The following is a 26,808-nucleotide window of genomic DNA, read 5'->3' on the forward strand; positions in this document are numbered from 1 at the left end:
GGATAACAGAGGACATGAATGAAACCTAAGCCATTTCGTAGGAGATGAGGAACATCTGACCAGGTGAACACAAGGGGAAAGTTATTTTAACATATAAAAGACAGAAAAAAACAGTAAGCACTGTTCAGGAACTTAAGTCAACATTGCATATGTTAGTAGTAAAGGTTACATTTGGTAGAAAGGCAAGGAAATGAATGAAAAGGCAAATTGTTTCAATTCATAAAGAAACTTTTATTATGTCCATTCAAATGAATTTGGTCTAAAGAGTAATATGAAAATAAAAAATGAGCATTGCTTTTTACAAAGATAAGTGTAGTAAGAGTAAAGAAGTTGAGTAAGAAAGGAAAGCTGAGGCAATAGGCTTCTGCAGTAAATTAGACAAGAGATGACAAAAGCCTAAACTAAAGCAATGATAAACAATGTAGAAAGAGTGCATTTAAGAATAGCTGAAGGAATCTACCCCTGAAATCATTGTTGCACTATATGCTAACGTGAATGTAAATTTTTAAAAATTTTTAAAAATTAAAATTAAAAAAACATGTAAAATACCATATTAAAAAAAAAGAATAGCTGAAAAGTTGGCTTAACAGTACATGACCTCTGACTACAAGAAAAGGAAAGAATCTAGTATTTCCATCATGTTTCTACTTCAGGGTCTAGTCTATCTTCACCATGACTCAACCATGGGATTCAGTTAACCTTCACAGGTCTAGCACTTTACATACAAAATAAAGAGACTGGACCAGATGTTCTCTGATGTTCCTTACCAGCTTAAAATACCCATTACAATGACTAGTTGATATCATAGTCTTAAACAAGTGCCTTATACTATTATGTTCAATTGAAATAGGAGTGATTATTTTTTCTTTATTCTTTTGCTCTCTTGAATACAATTATACCAAATTACCTGTGTTAAAAAGCAATATAAAAAATCACAAAAACATTTTTCCCATGAGACTAATCTTTTCAAAGTTGCTAATGTTAATTAGGCTTCCAGTATCAGCAGTATTTTTATTCAGAAAGAGTGGCTGACTACTAGTCAACTATTAGTTTTGCTAAAGCTAATACTTATTCAACTTAAACATAGCATTTAAAGGTAGACACAACAGAGCATTTGCCTAAATCCAACCCTAAGGTTTTCTCTGTCATGAAAATATTCTTTTGAGATACTGTATCTCAAAATAATCAATTCCTTAAACACATCAATCAATAGATTAGTCCCTGAGTATGTATCAGAAAGTTCTGCCAACAGGTAAAACTCCTAGGATTACATTTAATGACTGATATGTAAAACAATGATTTTTGACTTGTCAGAGATACTCAGGGAAGAAATCTAAAGGGAAACCTATTTTTAAAAGATCTTAATTTCCAGGGTGCCAGGGTGGCTCAGTATGCTGATTTCGGTTTAGGTCAAGGTCATGGGATAGAGCCCCATGTTGGGCTCTGTGCTGAGCATGGAACCTGCTTAAGATTCATTCATTCATTCATTCTCTCTCTCTCTCTCTCTCTCTCTCTCTCTCTCTCTCTCTCTCTCCCTCCCCCTCCCTCCCTCTATCCCTCTCCCCTGCCCACACTCTCTAAAATAAAATAATTAAATAAATCTTTTAAAAAAAATCTTACTTTCCACATTATTTAAATAAATAATTTAGCCATGGTACTGGATAAACTCAATATTTTAACTGTTTTTGCTGAGTGTTTTGAGTCATTTTTTCAAAAATGTTTTTGTAAGTTTTATTTATTTAGAGAGAGAGGGAGGGAGGGAGAGCATGCACAAGTGGAGGAGGGGCAGAGAGGAGAGACAGAATCCCAAGCAGACTCTGTGCTGATGGCCATCAACACAGAGTCCAATGAAGGGCTCAAAGTCACCAACTGTGAGATCATGACCTGAGCCAAGATCAAGAGTTGGATGCTTAACTGACTGTGGCACCCAGACACCCCAGTATTTTGAGTCATTTTTACAACTGAACCAAAGAAGAGGAAAGACACTCTTCTACAGTTTTTGAAAAGTTCTTTAGTCAGACCACCCCCTCTCCACAATGGCCCTAACATCTCAGAAATGAAAATATCCTAAAATAGGAAGTCCCAAAGGGTTAAGACCCTGGTCAAGTTGATCTAGGTAAACTGAAGACTCTGCATTTTTGCCACAATTTTCCAATGAATTTTAACTACCTCTTTATTTTTAAAATATAAAGTGTGATTCTATGCCAAATGCTATCACAAATCTCATCAAAGAATGCTTTATTTCCCCTAGGCTTAAACAACAACAACAAAAAAATCCTTTACTTATTAAAGCCCTTGAACTTCAGAAGATAATCTAACTATAAAAATATACATGACATTCATTTTGTACATTCACAACTTAAAACAATGACGTTAAATTTTATGTTATATTACAAACCAATGACAAATAATACATCAAAGTGTGGTATCTATGAAGAACAAATTTTAAAATTTGATGATCATAAATAAGTATATGAGATCTAACAGAAACACCCTCCCCAAAGTTGGTGTAGGCCAGAAAACTGCCAACCAGCATATGATATGCTGGAATCTAAATTTTCCTCTACCAAAAAGCCATCTATGAAAACCTCTTCATTTATTTATCAACTGAATTTTAAGACCCTAAACACACAAAGCATTATTCTAAGCACCAAGGATGAAGTGTTGAACAAGAAAAGTAAGATCCTATTCTTATGAAACTTATATCCTAGTAGCAAAACACAGGCAATAAACAAACAAGAAACATATCAGATAATGATAAATGTTATGGAGAAAATGTTACTGAGGTTATATGATAAAGAGTGACTGAGTAACAACTTGAGATTGGATGGTCAGCTAGGGCCTCATTAAAGACATAAGTTTTTAGTGGAGTTCAAAATAACAAGAAAAGATCTAACCACTCTAAGAGTAGGCTAAAAGAACATTCTCAACACAGGGAATAACACGTATAAAGACGGTAAAACAGGCACCAACTTGGACTGAAGAAGTGAGAAAAGGCCAGTGTCTAATGAAGCATAATTAGTGAGGACAAGGATGACTCAAGGTCAGAGAGAAAGGTGGAGGCCAGATCTCACAGGGCCAGAGTATCAGCATGAACTTTCTGGGTACAAACCTAAATTTAGAACTACAGTAGAGTTAACTATGCTTTTTAATTATCAGAGTCTAGAATGAGAGGATGAATTCCAATGAACAAACTCAGATGTTTTAACAAAGAATCATTTATTTTTTTTTAACCTTGGAAAAGTAACCTATATTAATATGTAGTATTAAAATCTCTAATTATAATTTCCTTCAAATACAATCAATTGATGAGAATATTAGTGTACAACAGGAATAGAAGCAAAGTTTAGCTTCAGTGCTGCCCCTCACTATGTGTTGATGGGCATCTATAAGAAATTGAGCTACATGGTTTTTAAGGTTCTTTCAAGCTACGTTAAAATTTTCATTTACCCTCTCCTTACTTGAAACATAATTGTGGTTTTCAAACTCTAAATTCCTATGAACCTGTCATGTTTGATTGTACACTAATTACTAATTTAATTCTGCTTCTACGACTCTATCCCAAGCTCTGAGATATATAAGAGTATCTTTCATAATTATAAATACTTGTCTGGAAACTTTAGCCTTTCGCCATATGGCATACAGTTTAAAAGGAACCTATTTTTGAACCTTACTGGTTCTATAAAACAAAATGAAATGAAACAAAACAAAACTATACCTATTTGTTTTGCAGCCTGCAATATATCTTTTAAGTCTTCATTTACACTTTGCATTTCACTCTTCTCCAGTTTTTCATTCAAAAATTTTACTATCTTCTTCCATGTAACATCCAAGTCTACAATTTGTTCATGAAGTTTAGACCGCTTCACCTGAAACAGCATAATACAGAGACACTGGTCAAAGGTTTCCTCAAAGCCATCACTTATTGCATATATTTTGCATTATATTATACAACCTGGCACTACCAAGAATTCAAAATTGCTTTTTAACTAAGCTCTGAGAAGGAGCTTTATTTAAATGTGATTTTTAAAAAAATCACATTTTAAAAGGTATGTTTTTTAAATATCACATTTTAAAAGATATGTTTAATAAAAATTTATTTTTTATAGTTTTAATCACATGAATATTCATTATGTAATTATTTTTATACAGCAAAGTAAACAAAGCAAAAAGCCCAACATCCAGGGGAACCTGGCCGCCTCAGTCAAAAGCGCATCGACTCCTGATCTGAGAGTCATGAGTTCAAGCCCTACATTGGGCTTGGAGACTACTTTGGAGGAAAAAAAAAAAAAAAAAAGATGAAAAAGTCCGATATTCAGATAATAACATTTGGTAATATCCCACATGCCTCTTTTCCATTTTTCTGCTTGTTTTTACCACAGCCTGGACCATACTGCACATAACTAGATTCCAAATGTGGGTTTACTATATTCAAATTAGTACTGTTTTCCTAAGTATGATCCTAAAACAGTTGCGCATCCAGAAGATTCTTTTTTTTAATAAATTTTTTTTAAGTCTATTCATTTATTTATTTGGAGAGAGTGCATGTCAGTGGGGGAGGGGCAGAGAGAAAGGGAGAAAGAATTACAAGCAGGCTCCACACTGTCAGCATGGGGCCGGACATAGGGCCCAAACCCATGAACCACAAGATCATGACCTGAGCCAGAACCAAGAGCTGGATGCCCAACCGACTGACTCACCCAGGAACCCCACTGAGGAGATTCTTATCTATACATACTTTTATTCTTAAGACTATAAATCTTTCCATTCTTAAGAACTGCCATATAAAGCAATACAAATTTCACTTTATACCAGTGGCCTCGACCCAAGGATTAAACCTCATGAAGACCTCTGACCAAATGAAAAAGTAGTGGGTCAGACAGAAAACTGTAATTTTCATTTTGGTTGCACTAATGATATTGCATAATTCGTTTTTACTTCCCTGCCTCAGTTTTCCAATTTAAAATGTTAATGTATGCTAATTAATCTGGGTTTAGGGGTAAGAAAATGGAGAAACATAGACATAAGACTGGCCACAAAGGTGCCTGGCTGTTTTAGCAAGAAGAGCATGCAATTCTGATCTTAGGGTCATGAGTGTGAGCCTGACCCTGGGTGTGGAGATTATGAAAATAAATAAATAAACTTAAAAAAAAAAAAAAAAAAAAAGATTGGCCATAAATTGAATTAAGTTGTTTCAATGGGTCATAGGTATACAAAAGTTCATCTTATTTTTCCCTTTCTTTTGTATTGTTGGATATATCCCAAGATAAAAAGTTATATTAAAATGAGTTTCATTAGATCTGTCACTTTTTTCCCTCAGGAAAAAAAGTGTTTAAAAGACTACAAGAATAAATGAATGACATGGAATTGCATGTAGTCCTTATACATTTTCAGATTTTAAAATCTTGTTGTTATCTCTAATATAAAGTAACTTGTAAAAAGAGCCTTGATTAGGTGAGGTGAGAAAACAGTAAGTTTAAGACAGTAATATTAACTAATTGTATAGACTATAGCCTTATTTTAATTGCCATAGAAATGCAAAACAGCTCCCATTGTAAAGAAGGTCAACTGTTCTCTGTAGTAAAACTATCACTGCTAGAAGAAAAATCTACCTAAAGACTTAACAAATCTTGTCTTCCTAGTATCAATCTTTAAGTGAAGGTATTAATTGTAAAACTGTCAAAGGACCATAAGCAATAAAATTCCAACCTATTAGAAAACAATGTTAATATTCTACAATACAGTCAAGCAGCAAAGTGACTGTTGTTTTTGTTTAAAAAAACAAAAAAGAACAGGGGTGCCTGGGTGGTTCAGTCAGTTCAGCGTCCGACTTCGGCTTGGGTCATGATCTCAAGGTTTGTGAGTTCGACCCCCGCATCAGGCTCTGTGCTGACAGGTCAGGGCCTGGAGCCTGCTTCGGATTCTGTGTCTCCCTCTCTCTCTGCTCCTCCCCTGCTCACACTCTGTCTAATAAATAAAGATTTAAAAAGAAAAAAACAAAAAACAAAAAAGAACAAACGTAGGGTCAGTTCCTTCATGTATATATTACATAGCTTACTTGTTCATATCTACAGTTTATATACCTTCAGGACTAGAAAGTCCACAACAAATTCAAGGACCAGACAGAAGTCAGTTATGAGACCAAGTACTGATTTTAAGACATTAATATTCTTATTTCCCATGTTCTGGTAAAGACATTTTTTGTCCACTTGATAAGAATTTTACCAGAGAGAGATCCACCATAAACTCATTCAGATTACCCAGAGGTAAATTACTGGATTAAATTATTTAAAACCAAAAGCAAAAAAAAAAAAAAAAAAACCAACCTGGCAGAAATTTAGCAACAAAAATTAACATAAGAACTCAATATCATAGTTCTGATTATTCTCTCTGACAATAGTCATAGGTGTTTAAGTATTCTTATAGGAAACAGCAATATACCCATTCCCCTTCTTGGTATAACACCAAATAAGATAAAACTCACCATTTTAAGCACACCGAATTGAGAAAAAGAATGTCAAATATCTGCTCACATTCTACATTTATTATGTTTTCCATTTAAAAAGTTTACCTTTAAGTCAGCCACTTCTTCATTATAATTATCTTGCTTGGTGACATTTGAAAAGGAGCGCAAAGCTCCTGTGAGACGAGGTAAAGCCATCTATTATTCAATCAGTGATCCATACAAGGAGAAACCTGAAACTGAAACAAAACAAGATGATATTTATCTTTTGGGAGGAGGCTGGAGGGGTAATCAAACTCAGCAAATTGACCTGTACAAGAGAAAAGAAAAATCAATTAGTTAAAAAGTAATTGCCACCAAAGTTGAAAAATTCTCCTGACACTTTTTCTACTCACAAAGTTTTTTAATGACACGTTCTCTATGGCTGAAGAAAGGAAAAAGAAACACAAAAACATTTGTTTGTGGGTATACTACAACATCCCTTCAAAATGAGCTCTACAGATTCCCAAGCACAGGCCTCCAATAGTGTATTACTATTGCCAGTCACACTGAGAGAGATGAAAGCACTTTCTCATCTTTTCTCCAATTGTGTTTTATGCTCACTGCTTTCATCTCCCATTATCTCTTGCTTTCAGAGTCTCACTGGCTTTTTCTCTTCTTGGAGTATCAAGCATGTTTCCTTCTAACTGCATTTGCATTAATGGTTCCCTCTGTTTGAAATGCTTTTCTGATGTTCATATAGGTGACTCCTTGACACAGACATCTTGGTTTAAAAGATACCTCCTGAGATGGGACTTTCTTCACCATTCAATCTAAGACAGAACAGCTACCCAGTTACTGTCTCTCAAAGCACAAAATTTCAATTATCCTTATAGCACTAATTAATATTTGATATTTTTTTTTATTTATGTGTCTCACCCCACAAAGAGTAAGCTTCATGACAAAAAACAAAAAAAACACAAAAAACAAACAAAATAAACAAAAAAAAAAAAAACCACCTTTATTTCAGTGATTGGTCCTAGCAAATAGAACAGTCCTGGAATATTTTTGGCATTCGATAATTATTTGGTGAATAGGAAAAGAATAAAAAATGGAGGAAAGAAGATAATGGTAACAGGGAGACTGAATAACAAGCTGGGGAAGGGGAGACCTCCCAGGAAAAGAAAGAAGTCAGATGACCTGATCTAGTCTCCTTGTTGACATGCTGACAACTAAACAACTAACCATCTGGCAAACAGACTAATAATATTTACTATGAGGGGAATCTTTATCTATGAAATACTCTTGGAGGGTTATCCTGGTTTAAGACTGCTTATTATAACAAAACTACAATCTATAGTTTCCTAAGGCATGGCTCCTTACAGAATGTCACAAAAGCTATGTAAGTTCTCAAATAGGGATGATTTTGCCTCCCATGGGACATTTGGCAGTATCTGGTGACATTTTGAGTTCTCATAACTGGAGACTGTGGGGTACTACTGGCTTCTGGTAGGTAGAGGCCAGTGATACTGCTAAATATCCTATAATGCACAGGACAGTCTTTCCAAAACAAAGAATTATCTAGCCCAAAATGTAAAAACTACAGAGCTTATGAAATTCCATTCCAGAATCTGAAATACAGATGTTTTATAATCCAGATACTTTCCACAGTGTTGAAATGTCCCACAAACCTCAATTAAGAGATTTCATTATTTTGGGCCAAAGAACATGTGTCCAACATGGGAAGGAAAGAACCAGGGGGCCATATAGAATACTTCAGACCACACCCTGATTCTGCTTTTCTTCTTGATTGTTTATATCCTTGAAGTTATCACAAAGTTTAATACTTGGAAAAAATCTGAGTCTTCTGTCAGAATATATATAAAATAACTGACATGTTTAACAAAATAAGAGAGAATTTATAAAACAATGAAGAATAATAAAATAAGAAATGATGAGGCAAATTTGAAAATACACTTTTAGAAATAAAAATATATACTTGTTAATAAACAATCAATGGATGGGTTAAATAGATTAGATACAGCGACAGAAAAAAGTACTGACTTGGAATAAAGATCTGAAGAAACAACCCAGTATGCTATCACAAAAAGGCAAAGTAAAGATTAAGAAGGACAAAGAGGAATAAGTCCAAACATATCAGTACTCACAATAAGTATAAGTGAATTAAACTTAACACTCAAAAAATTGACAGAATTACTAAACAGCAGTCAAGTGAACATTAGAGCTACACCTGAAACACAGAACAGAGAAGGTTAGATGGAATAATATCCTCCTATAAATAAGAAGCAAAACTAGCTGGTGGCTTTACCAAAAATATCAAATCAGACAAAACAGACTTTAAAACAAAAGGTATTATTAACGATTAAAAGAAAAAAAAAAAAACCTCTCCACATAGTAATAAAAATTTTATCTAAGAAGATAAAAATTTTCAATTTGTATGCCCTGCTGAAAGAGCCTCAAAATAAATTAAAGCAAAGAGAACTCCAGGGGTGCCTGGGTGGCTCAGTCGGTTGAGCGCCCCCCAAAATTCAGTAAAGTTATACAGGAGATGTGAGCAGTGAAATTAGTAAGTTTAATTTAATGAACATATACAGAAATCTGTACCTAATGATCAGAAAATACATATTTTTCACAAGTTCCTTTATAAAAGTTTAAAACAGTCTGTGCATATTAGGCTATAAAGCAAATCTCAACAAATTTCAAAAAGTAAGTATCATATAGATTAGGGGTCAACAAATTTTTCCTGAAGAGAGAGTAAATATTTTAGATTTGGAGGCCACATGCAGTCTTTGTCAAATATTTTGGAGTTTGTTTTTGTTTTAAACACTCAAAAAGTGCAAAACTATTACTGGGCTCAGGGTGACCAAATGAGTTTGCTGACAACTAATGTAGGTCATATTTTCTGAGTAAAATACAATTAGATTAGAAATCAGAAACAAAAAAGATAAAGTAAAAAAACACAAATGATTGCATTGCAAATCAATAAGGAAATGGTATGAAAATGGCTGGGAGAAAAAAATGGTTGGATGCCCTATATCACATTGAATCATTTTAATCACAAAAGTAAAATGACCCAATTTGAGAATACATACCCTAGCTAGCTGACTTTAAATTTCAACTACTCATTGGGAATGTATTTAGTTAGGAGAGATGATTCAGGGAATCACATCAGGATTTTTCTAACACTTGAGTAAGTATTTTCTGGAGTGTTGGGATGAAGAAATGAAAGCAAGAGTCAATAGACAGCATGGAACAGAGATTCTCAAACTTCAGTATGTTTCAAAGTCACCTAGTGCAGGTGACTACTAAAACTGGGCCCCATCACTCTACTTCTTACCTCCAATTTTCTGATTCAGTAGATATCACTGAGATGTGGCACAAGAATTTTACATTTTCCAACAAGTTCAGGTCAAGGACCACACTTTGAGAACTGTCACACGAATATTATCTTACATTCTTTTTTTTTTTTTTTTTTTTTACTGTTTATTTGTGAGAGAGAGTCAGAATGTGCGCACAGGAGGGGCAGAGAGAGGGAGACACAGAATCCAAAGCAGGCTCCAGGCTCTGAGCTGTCAGCACAGAGCCAAACATAGGGCTCAAACTCATGAACAGCGAGATCATGACCCACTGAGCCACCCAAGCACCCTTTATCTTTTATTCTTAAATCACCATTCAATTTTGTCTCAAATCAATAGTGATCAAAGAGTCTCCACCTACTAAGAATTCAGTGACCTGCGTTTAGGTGCACAATATGCCTCCTAAGGAAGGAGCCTTTCTCAACAGTAATCTGTGAGAGAATTAAGTCTTACCCAATGTGAATTGGGTGACTTTTTTCTCAATTCTCCCAGGGATGGAACATAGTTACTATTATCTATTCATGAGAAGTAAGGCATACAACATGACTTAGAGTACTGGGATTTAATTTCTCTATCTAGGTTAAGAGACTGTAATGACAGGCATTCTATTCATAATGATTGACATTAACCTTGAAGTCTTTAAAGAAAGGTGCTGACAGAAAACTGAATATATTCTGCTTCAGAACCTGCCTTTTATCACTCGTTAGTGCTTTCAAAATGCAACACCATAACAAAAGACATGTGATACATGTAATATTTTGCCTCTGGCATATTTTATGAATAAATGGGGTATTTGGGACTACTACTTCCATCATTTTGACATAACCAATGGTAATCTCCTGAATTCCCTGCCCCTCTCTAAAAACAGCAAGGCATAAGAATAAAAATGGATAAAGTCTAATTCATAAACTTAACAAATTCTAACAAACAAAATAATACACCCAATCTCTAAGAAGAGATCTAACAGTAGAGTCTGGTAATGAGGTCACACTGTTGTTACACATTACACTAACAGGAAACTTTACAGCTCCCTGAGCTCTCATCAAATTGATAAATATTAATTAAACTTGTCAAGAAAATGAAGCACTTGATTTTCTAATTTGGTTTTTATGGTTTTACTTCGTCAGGTTGAATACTAACACTTTAAAAATGTAATAGCTCATTTGCTCATGATCACCTGTAAATCATTTATTCACAAATATTTGAGTTTCTCCTATTTACCAGGAACTATGTTAGACACTGGGTATAAATAAGATTTACAGAACTCTGTTCTTTAAAACTCACTGGACTCTGTACCAGTAAAACGACTACTAACACTTAAGGGTGTTGGAAATGTATAAAGGTCAGAATGAGAAAACAAATTTTACATCTTTGATTATTTAATCAGCAAATATCTATAGATCAATTACTATACATTAGACACACTGTGAGTCTCTAAAGATTAAAAAAAAAAAACCATTTTGGGTTATGACTGCACTTGCCCTGGATAACACGTTTACAGTATGGTTAAGAAGGGTTACAATAATTATGCAGGTATAACTATAGGAAGACAGAGGTGGAACATCTAATACAGTGGGAAAGAAGGTAGATAAAGATGGAAGTTGAGATTTACAGGACTTTAATGAGCTGGCCTGGTAGAGAAAAAAAGGTAAAGGTATGAAGGAGAAAACTAAAATAATAGACTTAGACTTACTCTTAAAAAAAAAAAAAAATCTATATAGGGTGCCTGGGTCAGTGGCTTAGGCATCCGACTCTTGATTTTGGCTCAGGTCATGATCTCAGAGTTCATGAGTTTGACCCCTGCATGGGGCTCTGAACTGACAGCATGGAGACTCCTTGGGATTCTCTCTCCCTCTCTCTCTGCCCCTCCCCCACTCAGGTGTGCACAGGCTTGCTCACTCTCAAAATAAATACACTTTAAAAAATAATAAAAATGTAAAAACCTATATAATGTACAATTGGTCACTCATGAAGAATAAAGATGTAAGCAGAGACCCAACACCATGTCTCAATTTAAGCATTTTTTAAATAAAGTTTATGACTTTGAGAAAGAAAGAGAGAATGCACAAGCGGGGGAGAAGCATGAGGAGAGAGAGATGGAATCCCAACACAGGGCTTGAACGCACAAACCATGAGATCACGATCTGAGCCAAAATCAAAAACTGGACACTTAACTGACTGAGCCACCTAGGCGCCCTTCAATTTAAGCGCTTTCTATCTTGACAGAGTCATGGAAAAGAAATTTAATATATTGTAGAAAATTATTCAGATTTAAGTCTGGTGAACAGTTTAAAGGCAGGGTCAACTGGAAACAAACCAGTTAGAAAGTTATTTCTTACAATAAACCAGGTGAAAGATAAAGAGGGTGGAATTGAGGCAAGGAAAAGCAGAAAAAGATGGACTTAAGAGATACTTATATTTGAGAGACAGGATGGGTGGGATAGGCTGTGAAGAGGAAGAGGAAAGGAGCAGAACACCCAAAGTTCAGGTTTAGGAGAGAAAGAATAGTGGCACATGGATGTATAGATAGCATACAGGAAGAGGAAAGATGACTGATTAATTCTGTTTTGGAAAGTTTTGATCATGGCCATCAAGTGGGATGAACAGTTTTGGATGCCCTACTAGAGGTGTGGGCTGGAAATAGAGAATTTAGTGTTGTCACGTCAAGGCAGTTTAAACCATAGGTGAACACATTCCTTTAAGTCCGACATAAATAAACCTGTGGACCCTCTCCCTGAGAAAAGAGACATACACAGAATATAAATATTTTGTACTTCATTTCAGAAGCTGCATGAATGTCATGAAACCCATCCATGTGCACCTCTAAAAACCTGAGAGTAGACAGTAGAGGGCTAAGAACAGAGTCCTAAGAAAGAGATCAACAAAGAGCTGTCCTATGAAGAAAGTGTTATCAGAAGAGAACAGAGTATTTCAACGTTTTTTTGTTTTTTTTTTTTAATTTTTATTTTTGGGACAGAGAGAGACAGAGCATGAACGGGGGAGGGGCAGAGAGAGAGGGAGACACAGAATCGGAAACAGGCTCCAGGCTCTGAGCCATCAGCCCAAAGCCTGACGCGGGGCTCGAACTCACGGACCGCGAGATCATGACCTGGCTGAAGTCGGACGCTTAACCGACTGAGCCACCCAGGCACCCCGAGAACAGAGTATTTCAAATGCTGTTACAGAGTTCACAGTACTTGACCATTCTCAGGTTTTAGATGACTTTAGCACACAAAGTTTCCAAAAAACTGGGGAGAATGCAAATTTCACTGGGTTGAAGGATAAATGAGAGGGAGAAAATGAGGAAATAAAATGGGTACAAGCTATTTTTTCAAGGAACCTGGCCCAGAAGAAAGGGCAAGAAATACATGGGTCAAGATTTTGAAAATACAGGACAGAGCTGAGTAAAATCAAATAATCAGGGGAGAGCCAGTAGAGAGGGGGAAAGACTGAATAATCAAAAGAAAGGCTATGACTAAGGGAGTAGAGTCTCTGAGAAAATAGGGGAGAATGAGAACAAAAGTATGGGTCTTGAGATAAGACATGCTAGAAGGAGGGAGATGCATGGAAGTGCAGACAGATTTGTAACATGGTGAAGCAGAAATGAATGGGGAGAGAAAAAGGTGGTGAAAGAAGTTCTACCAAAAGTACTTATTTTCTTTGAGATCTGCTGAAACTATTTAAAAGATGATGAGAAAAAAATTTTGAAGACAGGCAAAAGTCTGACTTCACACCAATGATAAGATAGGAAATTGATTAACCATAAAAAGATTTTTCAGGAAGCATTGAACATTCAGTTTATACTGAAAAAAAAAAACACAAAGTGGCAACGATCTGGCAAAGGAACAAAAGGTTGGTATAATCCAGGGTTAAAGTTTTATAACAAAAGGGCATTAAGAGGACAATGGTGCCTAAATGATGAGAATAATTATGTTCTGGATTTGAGGTCCAAACAAAAGGAAAAAACATTCAAGTTGGAGGTCTTAAAGATATATCATAATGTTTATGGTTAAAACTTCTGATTTATAAGACTACAGCAAATGCACATGAAGATAAACTGTCCTATGTAGTTGTTACCTCAGTAATTTTTATTCCACATTTAGTGTGACGTACTAAATGGCAAATGAATACATGAAAAATTCCTTTAATAATAAATATTAACACCTTAGCATATAAAGACTAAAACCCAAAAGATTTTTACGGCCAGAAGTACCCATCTGTGATTATCTGAATTTTTACAATGTTGATTAGATATATGTACAGATAAAAAGAAAAGGTCTTGAAGTCAAGTTAACTGCCGTTTTAAACATTCAAATGGGGGGGGTGGGGGGTGGGGAGGAACCTGACAGTAATATAGTTCCCTTTGTGAAATGATACTGACCAATAACCACTGGGCTAGAATTCTAGTACACATTATTCTGAAGTACCACAAAGAAAGTTTTACAATCCTTTATTTTAAATCTGTTTCTAAACTCTAAATGGGGTTTAAAATTACTGCTTGGCAGTAATTTTAGGAAAATATAGTTACTGTAGTTTTCATTATAAACAAACAACAAAATCTCCACCATAGCCAAACTATATTTCCTAATGAATGTAAAGTCAGCAATTAGTTGCTGGCAATCATAGATACTAGGTAATTATTAGAGGGAAAAAAAGAGTGATATAATGTAGGTGAGGGATAAAAACACTGGAATGATGGGTAGGTTATGAATGGAATAAAAATTAGAATTTAAGATTTCAATACCTAAAATAGAATTATATGCCCACAGGCCAAATCTTGAAAAATAAACTGGAGTATTTACATTTTACTTCTAAAAAGTGAGTTGTTAAAAAATTAACACAGTCAAGATCACAATTCAGACATCAGCCTTCATAGATATATTACATATATACATAATCCTCTATTATGCCATTTCAAAAGGGGGTAATTTTTCACAGTACCCTCTAAAAAAAGATTTCTGCCTTTTCTTTAATTGTACATTATTGCCATCAATTAGTTAATAGAGTCCCATCATGGGCACATTTACTTATTTGAATCAACCATATAAAACAGGCCAAATAAAAGGTATAGACACACCAAAACAATAATACTGGAGATTCTGTCCACTATTTCACACACTGAATAGCTAGCTGCTCCAGAGTAAATGGAGGATGAGCAACAAAAACAGGAAGTTCCCTTCATCCATCCGTTTCAATCACCATATGCATCTCAAACTGTGAGCATCTTGCCGCATTGCATGACTCCAATATTTGAAAACTATGTTTTCTTCTTAAAAATATATATACAACACTGCCATTAAGCACAAACCAACTTTTTCACCTAGTTCATCTGAAGATACTGGTATGTTCCAAGTCTGGAGAAAAGACATGGTGGCACACAACACACTAAGACAGTGTGTTTTGATGACTTATGTCCAACTGAAGGATTTTCAAAAGCAATTTTAACTGTTCCTAATTTCTATCCAAGAAGTTCACTTTATATCCTAATTCATTCTTAAACAAGAAGCAACTGTCCTTCAATAGTTTCCAATCAAATCAGAAATCACACGTTGGGGGCGCCTGGGTGGCTCAGTCGGTTGAGTGTCTGACTTCGGCTCAGGTCATTACCTCGCAGTTCCTGAGTTCAAGCCCCGCGTCGGGCTCTGTGCTGACGGCTCAGAGTCTGGAGCCTGCTTTGGATTCTGTGTCTCCCTCTCACTCTGCCCCTTCCCTGCTCATGCTCTGTCTGTCTCTGTCTCTCAAAAATAAATGAACATTAAAAAAAAAAAAAAATCACACGTGGAGCATGGAGAACAGAGAAAGCAAGGGGGAAATAAATACATGTGTGTGTATACTTTTAATATAAATCAACATACATAATGGTTTGTTAAAAATGAAATTTATGTAAGGTTCATACTCCAATTTACCTCCCCCAACTACCTACTTGTATTAACCCCAGGTTTCCCACCCTAGAAGGAATGGGCCTAATTAGGCTCATTAACTATAAACTAAATAGCCTTTATATTATAGGAGATCCCCATAATTACGTTAATTTTACTTTTTAAGGATAAGGAAAGCTTTCCTTTAAAGGCCCTTGAAAAAACAAGTGTCTTGATTAACATATCAGCACTGATCTACAAGAGTACAAGAGTACAAGAGTACAAGAGTACAAGAGTACAAGACTACAAGAGTAGTCAGGGGCACCTGGCTGGCTCCGTCGGTTAAGCATCCGACTTCAGCTCAGGTCATGGTCCCACGGTTTGTGGGTTCGAGACCGACGTCAGGCTCTGTGCTGACAGCTCAGAGCCTGGAGACTGCTTCAGATTCTGTGTCTCCTCCTCTCTCTGCCCCTCCCATGCTCATGTTCTGTCTCTCACTCTCTCTCAATAATAAATAAACATTGGGAAAAAAAAAAAAAAGAACAAGAGTTCTTAGAAAGAGTTCTTAGTCAGAAAGAACATCCCACAAATACCAAACAAGTACACATATTACTCTAGAGAACACATGGAACAGAAACCCAACACTCAAAAGGTCCTGGTTCAGATTATCTGAGAAAGGCAGAATTTTCATTCCACCCTCATCTATGGGCTTCTGGAAGACAGACCCAAATAATTTATGTCTGTCCCTTAATAAGACCTGAATTCACCAAACCACAACTCTTAGTGATGCGCTGGTGATGCTCTAGAACCAGCGTTAGCTATGTAGAGAGAATGGATTTTCCAGACCTTATACTTATTCCTCTTTATCACAATTATATGGAGCACCATTGCATTACTGAATATGAGCTCCTTTTGGAAATCTGACTCAAGTTTTATACTCAAACAACTAGGATTACCCACTCCAAATCCAAAAAATATTTATCAAAGGGTACAATGACCTTAATCTTTACTTATTATTGTTCTGTGCATAGTAGAGGATATTCTTAAATAGCCCTAACATTGACATTATATGAAAGAAGTTGGCACACACTCAATACCCCTCTTTCTCAAGTAGAGAAAAATACTAAAATGAGGACTCAAATGAATTTATATGGCAAACAAAAAATATAAAAACAGAAAAGCAAATCACTAACACACTGGGCATTATGAATTAGAACAAATACATAGAGAGCAAAAATTCTACAGTGTTACTACATTGCATCTAATATATATGCTTTATTTAACATTCGGTCTAAATTGTTTGTTTCAGTATTTATGAATAAAAACTTAAATACTAATGGAAAAAAACAAAAACAAAACAGGGCATCATCTTCCACTTTCTGTTATATCAGTCAGAAACGTGCCCTAACAAATATAGTCTACAAGAATGTTTTCCTCTGTCCCTTGAGTTGAACCATCACTTCCCTATGAGACTTCATCCTCTGCTACTCACAGCTTCATAAACTGAAAAAGTGTTTGAAAGGGTTAGGCCCATTAGTTCTCATACTTTATATTCTAACCTCTAAACCACTTTCCTAACAATAAATTATACATACTACGATTGAGAGGAAAAACAGGTTTTCATAATGATACCCTTTACCTTTTTTAAATCTACTGAAACACCATGCTTCAAAAAGCATTAGAAACATGAAATTCACTCTGATGTTTTAAAAATTATAGCATGTGACCTTAAATTTTTAAATAGTAATGTAATCATTTCTCTAAAGATTGCTGGTTAACAATTTTTACAGTGAAGACACTAGGGAAATCATGATATCTGCTGACTTTTTAATAAAAATGACATCTGTATCGGTTGAACATGTTTTTCAATGTTTTATAAAAATTTCCACGTAAGTATAGACCATAAAATAATTGATTATTGAGTACTGGATGTTGCTTTCTGATTGTAAATGTACTTTAAAAAAACAAAACAAAACAAAAAAAAACTATCTAGGGTTGCCTGAGCTGCTCAGTTGCTTAAGTGTCCGACTTCAGCTCACATCATGATCTCTCAGTTCGTGGGTTCGAGCCCTGTGCCAGGCTCTGTGCTGACAGGTTAGAGCCTGGAGCCTGCTTCTGATCTGTGTCTCCCTCTCTGAGCCTCCCCACCCCCATCCCTCTCGCCCTCTCTCTCTCAAAAAAAAAAAAAAAAAAAAAAAGACAAAAAAAATTTACAAAGAAAAAAACTATATATTTTTTTTAAAAATTTTTTTTTTTCAACGTTTATTTATTTTTGGGACAGAGAGAGACAGAGCATGAACGGGGGAGGGGCAGAGAGAGAGGGAGACACAGAATCGGAAGCAGGCTCCAGGCTCCGAGCCATCAGCCCAGAGCCCGACACGGGGCTCGAACTCACAGACCGCGAGATCGTGACCTGGCTGAAGTCGGACGCTTAACCGACTGCGCCACCCAGGTGCCCCGAAAAAAACTATATTTAAGTTATCAAATTTAAGCCTTCTTTTTCACACTATAGGTGACCATACCAGCCATTCTACTTTGTCTTCTCTTCACCAAGTTAATCAGTCCCATTTCTTTCCATCAACTCCCTCATTATGCCCTGGTTTATATCCTGTAAATAGCAGTATTTTTTTTTAATGTTTATTTTATTTATTTCTGAGAGAGAGACAGTGCAAGCAGGGGAAGGGCAGAGAGAGAGAGGGATAGAATCTGAAGCAGGATCAGCATTGTCAGCACAGAGCCTGACACAGGGCTCAAACCCACAGTGAGATCATGCATGACCTGAGCCAGAGGTGGCCACTTAACCAACTGAGCCACCCAGGTGCCCAAAAGCAGTAATTTTTCAAAGAGAAAGATCTGAAGCAAATAAGGTAAAAATTAAAACTTGTTAAAGCTGCATGGCAACTATATTAGCGTTTGGTACATTATTTTCTGAAATTGCAAGTATTCTTGACATATTCCATAATTAAAAGTTTTAATAAACACAGAAGGCTACTAAGAGAGACAATAGTTGTAAAAGCATCAAACTGAAAGCCAAATTGTAGGTTCTGAACATACTATCTAAAAATTCTCAGGTTTATGAAAGATTAAACATGAACACTGAGCATCTGGATGCTTATTTAATATTCCCACCCACAATGTACTTCAATGTCATTTAAGGTAATAGTTCATAAGAGGTCTCCAAATATTTGAAGTAAACTTTTTAAAAGTTTAAAGAGGACAAGATGAACACAATGTAAAAGATTATACAAGCCCACTGCAGCAGCACACCTTAATTGTAGATCATTTGTAAAGGCAGCTGCAAAAACTTGGGAAACACCAGGCTCATCATGTGAAAAAGCAGAAGTGGTAATCTAATTAAGGAAGACTGAAATCTAATCAATTTTCACAACCATCTGAACAACAACAACAAAAAAAAAGGTGTTAACTAAAGTGTTCTTTATCCCACTTTTTATTCAACACTGATAAAAATATATAGCATCTGTTGAAAATACTTTTATCCATTCATTAGTTCAAGAAAAATTTATTCAGTGGACATACAGTGGTAAATTGCTGAAGTGAAATTTTCCCCTCCTCATTAATATTTTCTTCTCTTTTGGATCATTTCTGAAGCCTAAAAATATGCTATGGGGGCTTCCATATTTAAAACCTAACCGACTCCACAGCCCTCTCCCATTAATACCCTACTTTTTTTTAGCTTATCTGCAATAAAAATGCCACTCCAATCAAACCAACCTCCACTGTTACTTCCACTGTTCCACCAAAAGAGCTATTAACGTCACAATAACCTCAACACTGTCAAATTCAATGTTACTTCTCAGTCCTTATTTAATCCTTGTCAGTTTTTGACGCAGCCCTTCCAGATACAGTGGCTTCACTTGGCATTTAGGACACCAGTATCTCTTGTTTTTTCTCCAGCAATACTGGCACTTTTTTGTCCTGTTGGTTCCTCCTCATCCACCTTTAAACATTGCTGTGCCTCAAGATCAGAGAGCTCAGACCCCATTCTCCAGCTATGCTGGAGATCCCATTCAGGGGATCCCATCCAGTCTCAAGACTTTAAGTATCATTTATATCCTAATTCCAAATTCTTATCTCCATTCTCTATATCTCACCTGTACTCCAGATTTGCATACCCACTACCTCTTCCACAGCTCCACCTGGATGTCTAATAGGTTAACTCAAACTTAAAAATGTCAAAATTGATCTCCTGCTGCAAATCTCCTCCTGTGGTCACGTCACTTGAATAAATCACAACTCCATTCTGCCCGTTGCTCAGGCCAAAAAAACTTGTAGTTATACTTTACTCCATTCATCAGCAAATTCTCCCAACTCTACCTTCAAAATATATTCAGAATCTGACCACTTCTCACCATTACCCTGTAAGACTACCTATAGTCTACCCTACAGACTATTACAATTGCCTAGTCTCCCTGTTTTCATCCTTACTCTCTAACAATTTAATTTCCACACATAAACAAGAATCATTCTTCCCAAAAACAGGTAACATTTGTGGCTCGCCTCTGTTCAAAACCCTCCAAAGGTTTCACATATCTCTGCATAAACTTCAAAATGCTTAAAGAACTTGGCTTTCTCCTATGCTTTGATTTGATCTCCTATAACCCTCCTCCTTGCTCATGCTGGGGCATCCACACCGGCCTTCCTTCCAGTGATATAAACTGTAACAAGTAGATCCCCCTGCATAAGCACTCCTCTCCCACAGGCCACATAGGTAGCTCCTTCATTTCCTCAGGTCTTTGCTCAAATGTCTCTTTACCAGAGAAGCCTCCTCTGACCACCTTACAGCACCTCTTCCTTGATCCTTCTCTTGCATCCAACTGACTCACTTGATGGTACCTAACACATAACAATGTTGGCTGTGTTATTTGTTAACTTCACCCAATAGAATATGAGCCCCATGAGGGTGGGAACATTGTTTTGTTCACTGCAGTATCCACACCACCTAAAATAGTGTTTGGGGTACAGCAGGTTCTCAATAACTATTTGTTTAGTGGATGAATGGATGAACTGACAGAAAAGATAAAGGGAGGTACAAAGTGACCACAAAAAAAGGGCAGTATTTACAGGTCTGGTATATATCTATGTGTGTATATACACACACACACATATACATACATACATACATATATATATTAATGTTTACACCTTTATTTCAAGACCTCAAAAATATTTTTCATATAAATTATTTAATTAATTTTAGTCCTTAAGAAGAGATACGATAGTTTACAAACTAGTAAGTTTTCTCACAAACAGAAGAAATAAAATCTAACACGATTTATTCAACTCATGATGCCATCCTTCTCAAAGAACTCAAGAACTTATACATGCAGAAATTTAATTCTGAAATTAATATTTGGGTATTTTCTAAATCTCAAGCTAAAAAAGCACAAAACAAAAAGGAATGGTAAAAGTTGACAGTTGCTAGAAAACCTACGGTAAGAACAGGCTCAGAAGGAAAACCTCAGAAGAATGTACAAACAGCTTTCACTCACCTGATATTTCTTAACTAGAATTTCTATTATACCCAGGCTGGATAGACTATGGTGAGCAAAATCAATCTGGTACCTATCCTTGTGAAGCTCACAGTCTAGTGAAGACAGGCTGATTAAACAAGCTATCTCAATACAAAATAAGACTTTTATTTTAAAAGGGGGCAGTAAAGAGTTTACCAGAACACAGAGCAGGTACATCTAGCCTAGCAAGAAAGGAAGCAGGGAAAGAGAAGCAGGTTTCTTATATTGACACTTCAAGGATGAAGAGTCAGCCAGGTAAACAGGGCAACATAGAGAGTAAGAATACTTCACGTTCAAGGAACAAAAAGATGACCCAGTGTAGTGGTCAAGGAATAATGTGACAAGAAATGGAGCTGGAGGAAGAGCAATCAGGTCATGAAGGGCCATTTAAGTCATGCTGTTTAGAAATCATTCTGACAGTAAAAGAAATCTCTAAGCGAGTTTTGACTCGAGCTGTGTTTAATAAGAGTTACTACAACTGCAGTGAAGGGAATAGACCACAAAAAGACAAGACCAGAAGCAGAAAGATACTGGTGGCAGTAATGCAGAAAAAAGTCCTGGTGCCAAGGACTGTGGCAGTAATGCAAAAAAAAGATGAAGGCTTGAAGGGTTCCTAAACTGAAATACTAGTAGTGATTCAGAGAAAAGTGGATAAATCCAAGTGTTTAAGTCAAATCTATTTGGCTTACTCTAATTATCTGTGTTTGTGGTGGGGGAAGAGGGGTGGATGGGAGGGGATGCAAAGTCCAAGACTGACTTCCACAATTATAGATCAGGTTCACAATACAATTAATACTGAACTAGGGAAAAGTTAATAGTACTTATAGTAATATCACAAGTTCAATCTCAAACAAGTTGAGTTTGAGATACTGTATGACATTCAAGTAGAAATGGTCAGTAGGAATTGAATACTCAGGTGAAGAGTTCAGGACTGAGGTCTGCTTTCAGGATATAAAAATGAAAATTATCAGGAATACAACAGGAATAGTTAAAAATCACCTAAGGATCTGTGAAGACTAAGAAGATGGCAGCGGTAGAAGAACAGAAGCCTTTAAAGAATAAATGGATGGAAAAGCTTGACAGAGGAAATTATGACTAGAAGGCCAATAAAGGCCAAGGAAACACCAGAATATAGTGTTTCTGAAACAAAGCAGAGAGTTTTAAGAAAGAGGTATGGTCAACAATATCAAATGCTACCAAGAAACATGGCAAAATGTCCACTGGATTTAGAATTTCAATAATGTTCTTCCATTGTTCTGTTTCTAATAAATACAAAGAGAAGAGCTCTGAAGAACTGGAGTTAAATCAGTCATTTTGCAAACTCCCCAACAGCTATTTTCTCCCCAAACTAACACCAAAATCAGTGACTAGGGATAGCAACTTTTTCACTTTCTAAATCAGTGACAAAGCCTCTGCTTTACTTCAAGTTGACCAGGACAGCACTCACTGGTATTAGCATTTTTCCTCACCTCAAGTCAATTCACTCAACAGTCTCACAAAGCCAGCATCTTGACAGTCGTTTCCAAGACTGCAGTAGTGTATGTCTTGCTTTTCCCCAATATTTTGCATGGTTCTTAGCCTATACCAAGGAACTCTGAGAATATATACTCAGAGCATTAATTTGTGACTCTTTCTAGAAGTAATCTTTAGGTTATCCCTTGCGTCCCCATCTCCAGACAGCACTAATATTTTGCAAAGCTTCCTTCACTCTTAAAAGAATGCTTCTTAGCTACACAGAACTGAGTAACTTGGTAGTCACTGAATTAATTTCAAAATAACTAGCAACTGTTTAACAATACTGGGAAACATTAAAACTGCCTCTCTACTCCATAGTCCTGACATTAATTCCCTCCCTTCTTTTGAAGTTCTGCTTTAATAGGACAGAATAGAAAATTAAGAGGCTTTTGAATTCATATGGTTTAGTGCAGAAGTTTCCAATATGAACTGGTTGTATTGGAATCACTGGGGAGTTACCTGAAAAGACATTTCTAGACACCATCCCCAGAAATTTTGATTCAGTAATGTTGAGAATCTTTGGTTTAGTTATTAAATAACTATGTGTGAACTTTATCTCCTTCAAATATAAATATCTCTCAGCAATTAGCTTATTAAAACATATTCTGAGAATGTTTACTGTTACCAAAAATTACTTTACTACGTTCTTATGTACCTGTTCTAAATTCCACCCTTATTTTCCACATCAGCTTCAAACTTTTAATAACAAAGGCACTTCCCAACAATTCTCTCTGAAGAGTGAATCACAGAAGTGGAGGTAGACAAGCCCCAAACTCCTAAACCAGAAAGATAAAATAGGACTCTATTTTAATTTACAAAGGTTTCCAAGAGTTAAGTCTGTTCAAGTTATAATGAGGAGAGGCAAAATGACATAGTAGGAAGAAAGTAAAATAAAAATAATGAGAACTGAGTTCAGATGTCAATTTTTGTTTGATGATAAAAAATCAGCTCACTTCTCTGGGTATCAACTTTCTGATTAACGAAATAAAGAGGGGCTTCAAAATGACTTTTTATGCCCCTTTCAGGGCGAATGACCTGATTAAATTGAAATATTCAAAGATGGATTGAACTGCATTAAATCTGAATAATAGAGTTTCATAAATAAGACAGCCTGTATAACTGATTATCATAACAGCAGAAAAACGAAACTGAACACCCATCAGGCACACTCAAACATGCTCCCTTGCTCATCTATATGCAAAGTGAGGACTTAAATGAGATGGTACATGTTGAATAAATAAACATTTATATAGGAACGTCTACTATGAGCTGGGCATTATACAAGAAATAAGATCTAGTACCTACTTTAAAAAACTTTATAGAAGGAGATAGACACATAACACCAACCTTCTCACAATTACTAACTACGTAAGATACCTTTCCTCCTTGGTAATTATGCATTTTTTCTTTCCATAAATGTTTTTGTTAAAATTTCAATTTCAGGTAGATATCTTCTCAAAGTTGAAAACTGTGCCGTATTTATATGAAGACATACATTGCACTGAAAGGGCTTACGCTAACTACCTCCCCAACGAAGGTACTATGGGACAAAAAATTTACTTGTCAATAAGTACCATACATGTTTCTGATGAATATGCTTTGTGTGCAGAATTCTTATGAATTATAAGTCATTAACACATAGGAGATCCAATGTGGCCAATGTAAAAACTGGAATAATAAAATCTTTCTTTTCAGGTAGAAACTGATTTCCAATTGTGAACTTTGTATTTAAGCCAACTCGGCAAAAAGAAAAAATTACTCTCTTAACTGGCAAAACACTGTCATGTATACTCTCATTTTGATCAAAGGAAAATCAAGTTATGCCATTCAAGGACAATAATCTGCCCCTCCTTAGATGCCAGTTACATGTAAACATTGACAATAACTTATTCTCATGAAAAGCTTTATTTTGGTCCACTAGAGATCCACGACATGAAAAGGAATCCTAGTTAAGATCCTCTATTAAACTTTCCATAGAAAGTTCCGAATTACAGACACTGTATCTCTCTTGATTTCCTAGGCCTAGCACAGTGCCTGGCACATATGAATGAATGAAATGATAAAACAAAACTGCTCAGCAGGGATCAAGAAGGCTAAGTCATGAAAAATTCATTCAAATAAGATTATATAGCCTATGCTTAATTGGCATCTCTAAGAGCACTCTTCTTATGTGAGACTATTATTACAGCCGTCATTAAAAATAAAAGATGTAGGGGCGCCTGGGTGGCGCAGTCGGTTAAGCGTCCGACTTCAGCCAGGTCACGATCTCGCGGTCCGGGAGTTCGAGCCCCGCGTGGGGCTCTGGGCTGATGGCTCAGAGCCTGGAGCCTGTTTCCGATTCTGTGTCTCCCTCTCTCTCTGCCCCTCCCCCGTTCATGCTCTGTCTCTCTCTGTCCCAAAAATAAATAAACGTTGAAAAAAAAATTTTAAAATAAAAGATGTATGAACAGAAGTTCAATGCAGAGCAGAATCAATAGATGAATTCTTAACTTTTCCTAACATTCCAAAAATGAGGAAAAAAATATTTCAACCCATGAAACATGAAATCTAGTGATGGAGATACTGGCTATTCAATCTAACCTTACTTGTAAAAAGAAAACATGATCACTAGTTGGAGTGAACACGTGATACCAATCACATCAAACTTTTAGTTACTGCTAAAATTATGCTTCTTTTAAAAAACCAAATAACAGCAGATTACACGAACACACTGCATTCAATGAATAAGTTAATTTATGATTAAAAGACTTATTTATTTAATTTATTTTTAATATGAAATTTATTGTCAAATTGGTTTCCATACAACACCCAGTGCTCATCCCAACAGGTGCCCTCAATACCCATCATCCCCTCCCACCCACCGCCCTATCAACCCTCAGATTGTTCTGTTTTTAACAGACTTTTATGGTTTGGCTCCCTCCCTCTCTCTTTTTTTTTTTCTTCCCCTCCCCCATGGTCTTAAGTTTAAAAGACTTTTTAATACAAGTTACAACTGCCCACGTACTAACAACACGTCCCTTACACGCGCACACACACACATTTACTTATTTCAAAATGAACATTCTAGACTCGTCGATTGCACCCTCAATTCACCATGGTCAACACCCTACCCAGACTATTTACTTTTCAGTGTGAGGGTAAAAAATACAAAGCAGATTTTTCTCTTAAAAAGCTGTATGAAGTAAACGAAAAAGTTACCACGGCTTTGTACCGGAGGTGGGGGGGGGGGGGGGGAGGAACTAAAGGAAACAAATTACGCACAGGAAAGAAAAACCTCCCCATCTGGTCATCACCTAGTGGTCTAACACCTGTACAATATACGGCTAGGGTGATTTTTTGATCACCACCCCCACCTACAAACTCCAAAGTGGACGAGACTGTTGGAAACCAGGGATACGACTTCAGGCCCCGAGGGGGGATGACAGCTCGTGGCTTCCCTCGGAGACCCGAGGGGGCTGTCCCGTAGCGTCGTCCGCCCCCAAGTCTCTGCCTCCCGCCACCTGCCCTCCCCTTCCCACCTCCAGCTCCATCTCCTCACCTTTCGGCCCCAGCTCACGCGCTTCCCATCACTCGGTCAGCTCCTACCTCCGCGCCTACCTCCCTTTCGTTTTCATTTTTACTTCCCACGCCGGGTGGGGAACGAAGAGAGCTGAAGATTCCGGTGGGCAGCTGCACCGTTGTGCCTTCTTCCGCACCTCAACCTGGGCTCGCCGGGGTCGCTCCCACTAAAAGAGTACAGCACCCCGACCACCAGACAGACCTACAAACCCGGCGAGGAGGAAGGGGGCGGAGCAGGCGCGGACCTACACGTCACCCGCCCGGCAGCGGCGCCAACGTCGGCACGTCAGCTCCCCTCCTGCCCCACCCCGTCCGCGTGCGCGCCGCCGCCCCGCCTCCTGCCCGCAGAGCTGCGAGAAAGACCCAGCCGGCGCCGAGGGCGCGCCCCCAAACGGGCACGGGCGCGGACGCGCGCGTTCCCAGGACTCCTTGGTCAGGTGGGTGTCCTTACAGGGCCGGACCTACAGCCTCTCGCTCACCACCTCAGAGCCTGTCTTTGCAATTACTTGAGTTCGCTGCGTCTTTTC

General features: G+C 36.9%; 1 protein-coding gene across 3 annotated transcripts in view; it reads right to left on the reverse strand.

The window, feature by feature from the left end:
* ASCC3 (activating signal cointegrator 1 complex subunit 3) overlaps window positions 1-26,543 on the reverse strand; it is a 368,562-nt gene extending 342,019 nt beyond the window's left edge. The window contains exons 1-3 of one of the 3 annotated variants that reach the window (XM_043592007.1): window positions 26,262-26,543; window positions 6,572-6,702; window positions 3,719-3,869 (exon numbers count right to left, since the gene is read on the reverse strand). In XM_043592007.1, the coding sequence (XP_043447942.1) occupies window positions 3,719-3,869; window positions 6,572-6,661 (241 nt within the window). In that variant the 5' untranslated portion in view covers window positions 6,662-6,702; window positions 26,262-26,543. The remainder of the gene's footprint in view (window positions 1-3,718; window positions 3,870-6,571; window positions 6,703-26,261) is intronic. The other 2 variants (XM_043592009.1, XM_043592010.1) reach the window with 2 other exon arrangements.
* Between the last annotated feature and the right edge of the window lie 265 nt (window positions 26,544-26,808).

This window comes from Prionailurus bengalensis, chromosome B2, assembly GCF_016509475.1.
Source record: "Prionailurus bengalensis isolate Pbe53 chromosome B2, Fcat_Pben_1.1_paternal_pri, whole genome shotgun sequence".
Taxonomy (NCBI): domain Eukaryota; kingdom Metazoa; phylum Chordata; class Mammalia; order Carnivora; family Felidae; genus Prionailurus; species Prionailurus bengalensis.